The 14,485-nt window shown below is 44.1% G+C and overlaps 1 protein-coding gene across 8 annotated transcripts in view; it reads left to right on the plus strand.

Annotated features, from left to right (window-relative positions):
• Window positions 1-14,485, plus strand: part of NEK7 (NIMA related kinase 7) — a 122,413-nt gene that overhangs the window by 44,658 nt on the left and 63,270 nt on the right. For all 8 annotated transcript variants that reach the window (XM_072948780.1, XM_072948782.1, XM_072948779.1 and 5 more), the window contains one exon: window positions 3,653-3,737. In XM_072948780.1, the coding sequence (XP_072804881.1) occupies window positions 3,681-3,737 (57 nt within the window). In that variant the 5' untranslated portion in view covers window positions 3,653-3,680. The remainder of the gene's footprint in view (window positions 1-3,652; window positions 3,738-14,485) is intronic.

Raw genomic sequence — 14,485 nt, forward strand, 5'->3', positions numbered from 1 at the left:
TATATTAAAATGTGTTTTAATTTTATTTATGAGGTGATTAGTGGGAAAGTATTACATATAAATATCTTTGACCTTTAGAAATATGATAAATAATGGTTTTAAATCAGTATACAAACATTCTGTAAAAGCATTAAGACTCCGGTGACACAAGGAGTCATGTTAGATATTATGTAAAGACAAATTTCTTTTTGTTCATTGTGTTACTAAGCTTACATGCAGCGTGAGGGAGTCGCACAGACCTGTGTCTTCTGAGCAGGGGGCCTTTGACCTCTGTCTGGGACGCTGTAGAAGGGGCTTTCCTGTCAGGCGGATCGTTAGATTAAATCACTTCTAAGATTTCTTTGATTTTTATGTTTCCTTTTCTTTTTTCTTAAACTTTGGCTTCTTTTCTTCATTGTTTTATCTGCTTAGACGTTATCTCGTATCAGCAGGCATGGTGGGGCCCTCCTTGCTGTAACCCAGCACACGGCTTCTCATAGTCGCTTCTTAGGGTAGTCAGGCTGGGGGATATTAAAATCTGTTATACAAAGAAAGCATTTTGTGATTAAATGAGTTAGATATAAGTAAAGTTTTTTTTAAAAAACTGCTGGGCTGCTTCAGTGCTTTAGTTTGCTGATGTTGACCATGACTTTCTGAGAGAGACTGATACAGCAAGTAGTACTCCACAGAGGTCTTTGACCAGGAAGCCCTTTTTTTCATGGAGTGTCTTGTGAAAACTGTCTGAGGGACACTAGAGGTGAAGTGTTGATGCTAATGATTTATATTTCACACTGAAAGGTATTCTAATTCATTACTGGGATTCTCTTTCTCCTTGCCTCTCCTCCCTCCCCAAATCCAACACTATATAAATAAAATGGAAATAAAAGCAAAAATTAAAAAATAAGACCTAATTAAATTTATAAGCTTTTGCATAGCAAAGGAAACTATAAACAAAACAAAAAGGCAACGTACGGAATGGGAGAAAAACATTTGCAAACGATGCAACTGAGAAGGACTTCATTTCCAGAATATACAAACAGCTCATACAACTCAGTAACAAAAAGGCAAACACCCCAATGAAAAAATGCAAACATTTCTCCAGTGAAGACATACAAATGGCTAATAGCAGATGAAAATGCGCAATATCACTAATTACCAGAACAATGCAAATCAAAACTACAATGAGGTATCACCTCACACCAGTCAGAATGGCCATCATTAAAAAGTCCATAAACGATAAATGCTGGAGATTGTCGTACTAAGTGGAATAAGCCAGAAAGAGAAAGAAAAATACCATATGATATCACTCATATGTGGAATCTAAAAAAAAAAAAAAAGACAAATGAGTTTATTTACAAAATAGAAATAGACTCACAGACATAGAAAACAAACTTATGGTTACTGGGGGGAAAAGAAGTGGGGAGGGGTAAATTGGGAGGTTGGGATTAGCAGATACACACTACTATATATAAAATAGATAAACAACAAGGTCCTACTGGGAATTATATTCAATACCTTATACTAACCCATAAAGAAAAAAAATATGAAAAGGAATACATATATATATATGTACAACAGAATCACTGTGCTGTGCACCAGCAATTAACATTGTAAATCAACTATACTTCAATTAAAACAAAATGAATCCAACAATGTACAAATATGATTATGTATCATGACTAAGTGGGGTTCATCCCAGAAATGAATACTGGCTTAACATTCACCAAAGTGAATGTTCAAAATTCAACATTTTAACAAAGTAAAAAATATATGGTCAGCTCATATACAGAAGCAGCATTTGACAAAAATCTAACATCTTTATAAAATCTTTCAGCAAAGTAAGAATCTAACATCTTTATAAAATCTTTCAGCCTGATAAATTAGGGCATATGGGGAAAACGTGCATCTTACATTAAATGTAATAGTAAATGACTGAATACTCTTCTCCTGAGGTAAGAACAAAAAGAGGGTGTCTCTACTTCTGTTCATTGTGCTGGAGGTTCTAGCCATTGCAGTAAGGCAAGAATCTGTAAGAAATCTGCTTGACCTAATAAGTGAGTTTAGCACACTTGCAAGATAAAGGGCCAATATATAGAAATTAGTTGTGTTTCTGTACACTATAATAAAATGGAAATAAAAAGCACCCACTATTTATAATAGTATAAAAAATATAATGTACTTAGGAAATAACTTGGAAACAAATGTGAAAGATGAGTACTGAAACTGAAAACCATTATTGAAAGAAATTAAACCTGAAATAAATGAGATATCCTGTGTCCTGGATTTGAAAACCCAGTATTAAAATGTCAGTTCTTCCCATATTGATCTGTAGAGTTGATGTAATCCTAATCAGGATCCCAATAGGCTTTTAAAAAAAAGTAGAAACAGGATGGTTCTAAAATTTATATTAATATCAGATATGATTAAATGTATGTCCATAGCAAAGCTGCGCTATACACCAGTTAATTTAGTGTATGTCTGTGCAGTTGTTTGATGTATATGACAAGGATGATAGAGCAGTGCTGCAGTGGGGTGTGGGGTAAAGGGTCATCTTTTCATCATGTGATCTGAAGGCTACTGGATAGGCATATATGGAAAAAGAAACTAAATATTGACTTCACCATAAAGACAAACATTTAATTCCAGGTCAATTGCAGATCTAAATATGAAAGGCAAAAACAGTAAAGCTTACATTAGAAGATAACACGAGAATTTAGGGTAAAGGAAATAATTCTTAAAGAGTACCCCAAATCATTAATCATAAAGAGAAAGATTGATTAAGTAGGCCATTTATGAATCTCTGTTCATAAGTTAATTAAAAGACGGCATTGGGAAGATTTTTTAAAAAAAGACAAGTCATAGGATAGAAGAAAATATTTGTAATACACATAACCCATGTCTAGAGTATTTTTACTGCTTTTTAAAGAGTATGATGAAGTGAAGATGTGTTTTAGTTTCTCCATCTGTTGATCCTGTTTAAGTGGACCCTAACTTTTTAACCCACAAGATTTTAGTTATAAAATTACTCTTAGGAAGAGCCTAGAGATACTTGGCATTTGTTTCCTTTGTAGTTCGGTCTGTGAGCTTTGTGCAGTACTTGGCACATGACTGGCTTCAGCCTACTGTGTTTGCTGAATTAATGGATGGTGTTTTATAATTACAAACAAAGTGTGCGAAAAAGAGTAAACACTCATATGAGGACCGACCTTTTAAGTTTAAACCTAAAAAATCACAGGAAGCATTGTAGTTGGACATAAAGAACAGAAGTACTAACACTTTCAGAATATAAAGAAGAGGTGCATTTTAGGAATGTGAAGCACTGGCCATGATTACATGAAGCTGACCACGGCGATGATCATCTTGTACTGAGGAGGGTGAGGGGAAGCTTTTGTGCTCTGTAAGACATAACGGAGAAGGGAGAATTTCATCTCATGAAGCAGGATTTTCTAAGCGTAAAATGCTACTATTGAGAAGAATTAGTTGAGACAGTGAATATTTGTATTAGCCAAACAGAGCTTGGATTTAGCAGATGGCAGATAAAAGTATGGGATGTCTTACTGGGCACTTTTGAAAGATTAGGTGAAATTAACATTCACAAATATCAGGTGTATGATGAGCAACTCAGATTGTTAATGATTGCATTATTTACATTTCAACTTTACATTTTTTGCAGAGTTCTGAAGTTCCTGTTGCATTAGACAATGGATGAGCAATCACAAGGAATGCAGGGGCCACCTGTACCTCAGTTCCAGCCACAGGTAATTGGTTCTGATGCTGCCGCCATGAGAGAGAGAGAGAAAGTGTGTGTGTGTGTGCACGCGTGTGTGCAGAGATACAGTGAAGGAGGAAGTAGTGCATTCACAGTTCCTTTAGGAAATGAGGTATCTGGAAGTGCTAATTATGCACTTACAAGTTTAAATCTGCGTTGTTTATATTTTCAAATACTGTTTTAGAAATATGGACAGACATGGAAAAAAGGGCAGCTGTAGCTAGCTGTAACTTGAAGTGGATGACCTGTAGACTGAGAGTTGACATCAGGCTTAGGGAGGAAAACAGAAACGGGGGCAGTGCCTGCGTGTTTCGTGCCCGCCTCCGCTTTCGCCGGGACGCCTTCCGGTACTGCCCCTTTGCTCGCTCCCTCTGACTAGGGGTGTGTTTCTCCTGTTCTGGAGTTGCTTGTTTTCTGCAACATAAAACGCAGTTAAAGGAATGTTTACACGCACTATTGAAATTGATTGTTTGGCCTCCAGTGCGCACCGTGGATGCTTGCCACGGAGTCCAGACACGTGGCGTGTCCGAAATGCCGTCCCCGCCACGTGCGGGGCGGCACCTCGGTCTCGTGGTTCCTCATGCCCGCGGCTGTGCGGCCTCCGCGGTGTCTCAGAGTTGCTCTGCGAGCCTTGGCCCAGATTTGCTTGGTAGTGATTCTGGCAATGAGGAATCCATAGGTGTTCTTTCACATGAGCTCTGGAGCAGAGAAGTGTGGGGCCTCGGGTCGAACAGCTGCCCTGTTGCAGCGGCCCTCAGAGCCTCCGCTGTATTACTGTGCGCTGGGAGGTTCCGGGGGCCCTTGCAGGGTGTGGTGTTTTCCAAACTAATTTGACTACAGCACCCTTTTTTAGAGCACATCTGTTGGCTTCTCTCGAATCAGTGTCTGTGAAGCGCAGCTCGGGAAATACTGCCTACAGAGTAAACTATCTTTTCTGCCTCTGTACTTTATTCGTTTTTCACCCTTCACCTCCCTCTCCAATGTTTGAAATCCTGCCCATCCTTCAAGGAGCATCTAAAATGCCACCTCCACTCTGAAGGTTTTTCCGATTTTGTGGACGTAGTATTTTTTTCTTGGAAACTTGATGATACATTCTTCGTATGTCTCTTCTGCTGTTTCTGAGGTCTTGGGGTCATTTCATATGGACATTGTCCTTATCTTTCCTGTTGGGTCAAACTCTCCGTAAGGATTCGGGCTGTGCCCTACCGCGGCTGCCCCGTGGTCCCGCAGCTCCGCGCGTGGAGCCGGGGCTCAGCACGGTTGTGCGATTGAAACCAACCAGCGCTTCTTCACGTGAACGTGTTTAAATTATCCCTTTACTTAATTGCACTTTCAGTTGCTTTGTTATGCCTTTCTGAATTCTCTGTACTGTGTTTGGAAGAGACACCTTTTAGCTTAGAGTAAGGCCAGTATTTTAATTTCAAGATGATTTTTTTTAAAATCTACCATTTATATTTTGTGCTACGATCATAAATTTGTCAAGGTTATAGTAGGCAGCTTCTTTCTGTTAGATACAAACATTATCTTAGTGCTATTTTTACAGACATGCATGGATACTCTTGTTTCATATTCGTTGTCTCCAGTGAAGACAGTGAAAGAAGCAGCTCTCAGATTAGGGAGTTTGTCTTATGATTTTGAAATGTTTGGTTTTGAACAGCCCTAAATTTCAAAGGAAAAAAAGAATGAGCACTGTAATTTCTGCCTCCTACTGACTCACCGATCAGGGAAGGTCAGAGTGGCAGTAGGAGGCGAAAATGAGAGTCCTGGTTCCCTGGGACCCACGGGCTACCACGCGGCATAAATGTCAAAATCACACACGTGGTTCTGCGTCTCTTTCACGTGGTTCCATTCCTCTCTTCCTCCTGCGGCTGCTCCCACGTGGAAATCAGCAAGTGTCACCCCAGGTTCTCTCACTGCCTGTGGCAAGTGTGGGGGGGAGGGAGGGTCTTCTGCCTCTGCATCCAGACTGATGGTGTGAGGTTACCCGACAAGAGTTTATAGGCGTTACTGCCTATTAAGTCTCTGAAAAATGTTCCTGCTCTCAGTAGCATTATTTTAAAAGGCTGGCAAAGGACAGCCTCTGCTCGGGGTTGGCAGCCTGCTTTTGTTTTGTTCCACACCACTGGCCTGAATAACGGGGTGATGCAGCAACATATGGTTAGCTGAGTGACTGCTTCCGCTTTTGAGATGCTAGTGCGTGTCTGGACAGAAGCAGCAAACGGAGGAAGTCAGCTTTCTAGGTGTCAGAGACCAATTCCCTGTGTTATGACAAGTGATGTGTATTCTTGGCATATCTGTCTTTTCCTTGTTCTGAGATGAATACTCTGACCCCATAATGCATAATATGTGGTTTCATTTTTAGTACAGTGTGAGTTCCTTTTTTTTAAGCCTTAGAATGTGAGATTTATGTATCTATTTTTTTGTATTATTGTCATTCTTTTGAACTTAGTTTTTTTTTTTTTTTTTCCCCTATCAGCTTCCCTTTCCTTCCCTTTTTCTTTCTTTGATTCCTTTCATTGAAGCCTGGAAAGTACTGAAAGGATTTATTTGACTGGATTTGTGTCCTATATATTCACATTGCTTTTGGACTCTAGTTTGTAGAACAGTGGATTTGGCTAAATTTTTTAAAATGCAAACTGTATAAAAGATGGTGACAGAAATAGTAAAATGTCTGCTTTTTAGTATAAGACAAATTTTAAACAATGGATATTTACAGCTAACAATTTGTGAGTTTTTAATTTCTGGTCATTGAGTGAAGAGAGCTATGATACATTCACTTTTTATCATAAAGATAAATATAAAACGATTACAGTCAGCGTGCAGCGTAAAGACTTTGTGGGAGCGACTCAAGGGAGAATTAGTTTTAGTTGCAATAGTCGTCAGGACCTAGAGTATAATTATTATCTGTAGTTTCAAGATGCCCAGTGTGACACTGGCTCCCTGCGAAGGAGGGAAAGCAGCCCAGATCTACAGGCAGGAGAGTTGGTGCTCCTCCTTTTAACGGCTTGGAAGGGATGAGAGTCTCATCTGGGAGTCTTCCAACCCGAGCCTCCCCTCAGGCTGGCCGGCGGCCCGGCCTGCCGCCCCGAGCTCGCGCGCCTCTGGGAGCGAGCGGGGCGGACAGGGGGCCGGCTGGGTTGAGTGGGTCACCTCCCCCTCTCTTTAGCCCGTCTTACAGAACTACTTTCTTTGTGAAATAAAGGTCATTGTGTCGTTTGCTTCTTTTGCTAAGTTGAGTTTGCCAAGGTTTTGTCCTATGGCATTGAGCACAGCCTCCGTTTTCAGAAGCCTCTGCAGAAGTTGAGGTGACGTTCTCCGCCTAACAGCCTCATCCAGCCGCTTTATTGCTGCAGGTCTGGGGGATGGAGTGGCGGCTGCTCCGAGGGAAGAGACCTGCTGTAGTTAGAGCTGATGCCCTTGAACCTCCAGTGAGGCTCAGTGCTGCCAGCAGTCCTGTCCTTGGTCCCCGCGCTGCCCGCTCCCCAGCGGCGTCTCCTGTCCCCTCTCCTCAGAACCCCCACTCCCTGTCCTCTCTCTCAGCTGCTGTGCCCTTGCTTCCTGTTTCACCGACAGACGGAAGCAGTCAGACGAGGACTTCCCCGGGACCTGCAGCGCGCGGTCGGCCTCATCTGCCCTGTCAGCTGCGCCAGCCCTGCCCGGGCCACCAGAGCCGTGTGCAGCCCCACGCCCGCTGGGCTCTGCGTGGCGCTGTGTGCTGCGAGGTCTCCCATCTAAACGGCGAACCAGAACAAACCCCAACCAGAAAACGGCTTTCAAAGTCCTTCTTTTCTCCAGCCGTTCACCTCTCTCTCTGTTGCCTTTTGCTGCTGAGTCCTTAGCTGTGTAGGTCTGTGTCCTGTTCCCCCTTCGCTCTCTTAGGTGTGCTCGGGGGGGGGGGGCTTTCTCCCCTCCGTGCCGCCGCGGCTGCTCTCGCCCCGGTCCCCGGGGCCTCCTGTGCTCAGTCCCTGCGCCACCCTTAGACCTTGTCTTCCTTGGTCGTCAGCTACACTTGAGAGAGTCGGCCGCATTCTGTTCTTTGAAACCTGTTCATTGCTCTGCTTCCGAGAGCCTTGTTTCCTTCTCGGCTTACTGGTCTGTCCTTTGCTGACTTCCCTCCCCTCCTGGACTCTTCGCAGCGGAGCGCTCTGCGGCCCAGAGCGTCTTGCCCTATGTGTGCTGCTTGGAGATCCCTTCCAGGTTCATGATCCTGAGTATGGTCCGCGTGCTGGTGGCCTCTCTACTTTAGACTGGATCTACCTCCTGATCCCAGACGCGAGCAGCCAGTCACCTACTTGTCATCAAATTTGCGTGTCTCAAACTGGGCACATGTGAAACTGAACTGTGAATGTTCCCACAAACTGTCTGTGTGCAGGCCTCTCTGTCACAGTTGGCGGCATGTGCCTCCTTTGATCTGCCCAGGCCAAAGCTCCTGGAGACGTCCCCGACCCCCCATGTCTCGCATGTCCTGTCTCACCGCTGACAGGTCCCGCAGCGCCCCCTTCTGCATACACTTCGGGTGGGAGTACTTCTTGCCTCATTTGCTGCTGTCACTCTGCTCAGTTATTTTCATTTTCCCTGTAACTTACTGCGGTCACTCCCCAGTTGGTCTCTGTTTCTGTCCTGTCCTCACTTCAGTCTACTGTCAGCATGTAAGTCAGGGCAAAATTATGTAACATTTAAATATAAAATATACAATTTCAGTCAAATCATATCTCTTTAAAATCTAGTAGTTTCTCATCCTTCCTCATCGTGGCTCCCCCCACTCATCTTCTTCCAGTGTGTGTGCAGACGCCACCTTCCTCGGCCGTCCCATGAAAGCCGACCCTTCACACCCACCCATTAAGCCACTTATCCCTTCTATTTTGCTCACTGTCTTTCCTCTTTCTCCAGAGTATAAACTTCATTCCCAGTCTCCAGAACAGTACCTGGAGCACATGGTAGGCATTCAGTAAACACTTGCTGAAGACAAACGTGGTGTCAAGTCAACCCATTCTCTTTCTTCTCAAGCACCACTTTTTAAATGAATATTAAAATATATCAGTATCTCTAGAATTTTTAGGCACAAGTTCAAGCAGTGGCGCATACCTCGGTGCCCCCATCAGAGGGATGGTAGGAAGCCATTCTTGGCATCGCTTTGTCAGACTAGACGTGAGGAACGAGCCTGCATCGCAGCAAGGAAGAAAGCTGAGAGAGAGAGAGAGAGAGAGAGAGAGAGAGAGGGAACTTCCTCCAGGAAGAGCTTCCACAGCTCTCTGAGCCCAGGACTCACGTACGTTGTCTGAGATGTCTGAGCTCTTAATGTACCGTTTTACTCTTTTTTTTGGTAAAGCCTGTGTACAAATGTAAATATATATATATATAGTAAATGGTTTATTAGAGAAAACCACGTACAGCCTGCACTTCTTACTGACTTTCTTTCCACCTCCTTGCTGTACCCGGAGCGAGCCTCCTCCCCCCGTGGTCGCTGTCCCCCGTCACCTGGCACGTGGGGCGGCTCGCTCTCTGGTCCCCGCGCCGGGAGGGTCAGCGGCAGAGGCTCACCCTCCGCATCCGCAGAGCCTCTTCCAGACCCCACCCGCTCCTTCTTGGGAGGGGGGCTGGTGAGCCCCGCCGCGTGGAGGCTCCGTCTCGGCCTCCCGGTGGCCCCAGGCTCCCTGCCTCGCCGTCACCTGCGTCTCGCCTTCATCCCGGGCGCAGTGCCGCTGCTGCTTGGTTCTCACAGCGCGGCCGCCCCGCGCCGAGCGGTTTGCATGTCCGTCACCCCCGACACCAGGCCGCCGCGCACACCTCGCACACGGGGAGGCCCGGGCTCGCCCGGCCCAGGTCGCACGCGGCCCTGGGGTGGGGCTGTCGGCGGCTCGCTCGCTTCCCGGCAGACGCTCCTCACACACTTCCTGGCCAGTCTCACCGCCTCAGTCCTCGTGACCCTTCGTGTTTCCGGGCACCTCCGGCTCCTCGTCTTCGAGGCGTGTTCTGGCCCGGCCTGTCCTCCCTGTGTCGGGTAGCCCTGCCCGCCTGGTTGTCCGGACCGCAGGCAGGCGGGCCTCATGCTTTGCGTTTAGCCAGTTTTCCTGCCCCCTTGATTGGACTCCCTCACTAGCTAGTGAACCTGCTGAGTCTTCACATCCTGACGGTGACCGCTCCCCTTTAGATTACTGCCACCTCTTGTCTAGCTTGTTGCAGAAGCTTCGGATCTGGTCTCTTTACCTCTCGTGTTGCCGTTTCTAGTTCATTCTTTACATTGTAGCAGGAGTCATGTTTCCAAAGTGTACCTTTTGATGCGTTACTTTCTTTGACTTTTGGGATGGATTCTGCATTTTCACGTGTGCCGGGAAGGGTCTTGCATCCCCTGGTCTCCTTTCTCCTCTCCAGCTGCACCTCGTGTCACTCCCTGCTTTGGACTCGGGTTCAGCCTTGTCTTGCTTACATTGCACTCTCTTTGGGCTCCAGGATCTCGGGTGCCAGGGTGATGGTGTCAGGAGCTGTTCGGGGAGATTTAGTCTCCAGCAGAAGGTAATAAGCATAAGGGCTCATTATAATGTATGTGAACTACATGAAGAGACCCTGAGGAAAGTTCTCTGAGAGGAAATGTGAAATTAAGAAGACAACAAAAAGATGACTCGTTTTTGGGTCATTTCATACACGGGTGTGCTTCTAGTAAATGAGAATACATTCCACCAGGAGTGCAGTGCTCACGTGGTCTGTAGGTCGTGTTTTGTATCAGTGAATAGTAGGTAACGGGTGCTCCATAAATCCATGCTGAATGAATGGATTGATCTCTAAATGAAAGCAAAACAGTAATCAGTCTAACTGTACTATGTTAATATCGTATAGATTTTAGTTACTTTAGAGTTATTTTAGGAAGTGACTATGGGGCCATATAGTATAAGAGATCTGTCAGATGAGAAGTGGTATCGGAATGTTTAGAGCCTGGCTGAGCTCTGGATTTAGATTGATTGTTCATATTTACATATTTAGGGATAAGTGTTTCTCAAATTTTAGAGGAAGTACCTTGAGGGATTTAGATGATTGAAAAAATGGGGCTACAGAAAGGATTCTCTCATCTTCTCTCTTGGAAATTTCTTTTTGAATAGTCCATTGAGAGTGGAGTGGGCAAAGATGAGGTCGACATGAATCGAATAGTTTCCAAACTCCACCTGGAACTGCATTCAGAGCCTGACATATAGTTTTAAGAAATACAGTGATGAAAGTAGTTCCATTTTTGAGGGTGAATTTGATATTTGGAGATAATTTAAAAATCCTTTGGAGCCAAATACGTACTTGGTGAAAAAAGTATAATCTTGGTATTCATTCTTCCTTTGATCAAAATGAGCTGTCTTCTTAAATGAGGCCAGTGATTTTCATATGGTTCACAAGCTGATGACAGTTCCACAGGAGGGGTTATGAATACATGTTCGGCGTTGGAAGCCTTCCTGGAGTAAGTGCATGTCCTCCCGTGGTGCAGGTTTGAAGAGCAGCGTTCAGTGTATAGATTCTAATGTGTTTGTTAGAATTCGATTGTATCATTTTACATTTGGGATACCTTTATATTTTGTCTCCCTTTATATCATTATTATGTGACTATTATATGACTTTCGTATGGCCTTGGTTATGTTTGACAGATTTCTCACTAAATATTCATAAAACAAATATTCCCCAAATTTAGAAATTTTGATACATTTCTTTTTCTAAGAGCACTTACATAAAATAAATTTAATGATGCATTCTTTTTGTTTTTCCCTTGACTGGACCTCATTTGGTGCAGGAGGACAAGAGGGTGGTGGAGGAGGAGGTTTTAGAAGAGTTACCGTGAGGTGGGCATCCAGTGGAGGGTGAGGAGAGCACCAGGAATCAGTGTAACTCAACACTACCTTCCAGAACCAGCGGTGGGGGAGGTTGGACAGTGGATGACACTGGCCAGAGTGAGCAGAGCGAGAAGGGAAGGCGGAGGATGGTACTCTGTGGAACACCAGCATCCGCGGGGAGGAGGATGTGGAGGAGCTGGAGGAGGCGGGAGGGCTGGTTGGTGTGGTAGCTAAGAGCATGAGCTCTGAAGTCAGATTGCCTGGGATGAGTGTCTGGGACCCTCCAGCCCCGACTGTCTAGCTGTGTGAGGGAGGGCAGGTTATTTAACATCTATAAGCCTCACTTGTCTCATCAGTAAATTAGAGAAACAGTAGTTTTTACCTCCAGCAGATATGGAGCTTTCACTGTGGTGCTGGGCACAGAGATGGCACTCGTTGGATGATGATGGTAGGGTCAGTAGTTAGTGCTGGTTGGATGATGATGCTGCTGATGGTTAACCCTCATTAGAGGGTGGCGATGGTGATGGCGACAGTGACTGCATTCTACACGATGATCTAGGCACACAGGTTCCTCTGCCCATGGCCTGCTTCTGCATGGTATTACGTCCTTTATTTGGTTTTTATTACCGCTTTCTGCCCACACTGCTTCTTTAGCCTTGTTTACCTCAGTAACTGGTATCACTGTCCATCGAGGTGCACAAGCCCACATCTATGACTTACCCGCTCTGTCCCCACTCCTCAGACTCCACTCCTCAGCATCTTCTCTGCCTCTGCCTCACAGTCACATCCTGATTCCATCTGCTGCTGCGTCTCACTATAACTGTCAGGTCAGGCCCACTACCTTTCTGTCCAGGCTCCCTGCTCCCACTCCTGCAATCCTCCTCCTCCTCCGCCCCACTTCCTTGTGCACGCAGCGTCCTGAGTGAGTTCTCCCTGTGAGTGTGCGTGAGATCACGGCGCAGTGCTTCCCTGCCGGCAGCTGGGGTCCTTCCTCTTGCTGCGGCGCACGGCGTGGCTGCCCGCGCGTCCTGCCTCCACCCTGCTCCCCGCGCGCCAGCCCGTCTTCCTTGAGCACACGAGCTCATTCCTTCCCGAGGACATTTTCTCCAGGGGTTCTTTCTGCTCTTCCTTTTCCTTCTGGTTTTTCAATCTCAACATAAAGGTCACCCCCTCAGCAGGGTCCTCCCAGAGTTATCCAGTTTAAAATAACCATCCACTCATTTTCCACTGTATCGCTCCGTTGTATTTCTCTGCATAGTACTTAAATATTAGATATTACTGTGTATTTGCTTACTGTCTTTTTATTGTTTTTGTATTTGTTTGCCCCCTCCTCTATTAATAATTGTGGAATAAATGAATAAATTGTGGAAACCTCTTCCCTCTATTTGTCTCCGTCCGTCTCTGTCTCCCTGAGCCTTTTGCCTGCCCTATTTAATTTTACGGGTATAGCTGATGGTGCTCCTGGCGGGTGGGAATGTCTTTGTCATTAATTAACTATCCTGCTCATGGTATGCTGGGAAAGGTAATCAGTATTTTTGGTTACGTAATTTGGATATAGTGATTATTATGCTGTGTGGTGTAACTAATGATGCTTAAATGATACAAACACCAGGGTCTTATAAATGTTTAATCAGGTAATTGGTTATATTTGGTCACTCATTTTTCTTATGCTACAATGAATTGTCTCCTTTGTTTGATATAAAGCCAGTAATAATGATTAATGACGTATTGTTCCAACTGACGTAAATCTCCCACCCTTAGTATCTTTAGGAATAGGTTACTGCTGAAGTAGTTCAAGAAATTTTAGGGAAGTCATTTCTCAGATGGAAAGAAGCATGACTAATTAGACTCTGCTGGCACATGTGGTTTTTTAAAAAAAAAGTGTTGTTTCATTTTTTTTATTTTCAGTGAGGTTTGTAGAAAGTAATACATAACAGAGTTGTTAGATATTGTCAAAAAGATATTCTAGTTTGTGTAGTTTGGAGATGAGTAATCTCTTTTTAATGATCGTACGTAGCATGAGCTTTACTGCCAAATAAAATAGAAAAGCATTTTGAAGTTTTGTTACTTTTGAATTTTGGAGAAATTTAGGAATATTAATATAAAATAAGACTTTTAAAATCACATGGTTGGTAATATGAAAATCACCAGTAAGAGATAAAAGTGCAATAACAATATAAACCTTATTAATGGTGTCAAATACTGTAATCAGCAGTGGCTTGTCTGTTAGATCACTGATAACAGCACCTCCAGGAGTTACCAGGAGTCGCTTTCTCTCTGGGGAGTCTGTGGAGGCCGTGCTGCGACGCTTCTAATCCCCAGAGAGAATTACCATCGTGACGTTGTCCTGAATTGTCTTCCTGCTCATTAAAGGTCCTTGCCATCACGTTTAAAGTCAATTAAGGAAATTGATTTAGTCCTAGGAAATTAATTGTTTAACAAGTTTGCACCTGTGAGGATATGAGCCCGTGGCACAGCAGAATGAACTTTATTGTAGAATGAGGAGTATTTCTGTGAAGGAAGCAGTTAACACAGGCTGGCATGTAGAATCCTGATCAGGTAGCGGGATCTGGTGGCATGTGATTAAAGTGCAGATCGACAAGAGATTCGTTAGTGAGACCGCAGAACATTTCAGGTGTTGTATAAAGCTTCCTTCACTCTAGGGTTTGATTTTTTTTGTTTTTAGTTGTCACATGTGATTTTGAATGTTTATTTTGTGTTTCTATATTTCAGGACTCTTCTATAGGATAACTTGTTAGGACACATATTCACATATCTCAAGAGGCTAAACATGGTACTTTACCACAAAAATGTAATACAAATGCTGCCAATATCAGTTTTAATTATGTCCTTTATTTAAGGAGTTGTAAGTGTCTTATAGTTAGTAATTAAGAAATAACAACAAAAAGCCAGTAACAATAATAATAAAAAA

This window comes from Vicugna pacos, chromosome 23 (assembly GCF_048564905.1).
Source record: "Vicugna pacos chromosome 23, VicPac4, whole genome shotgun sequence".
In the NCBI taxonomy this organism is placed as follows: domain Eukaryota; kingdom Metazoa; phylum Chordata; class Mammalia; order Artiodactyla; family Camelidae; genus Vicugna; species Vicugna pacos.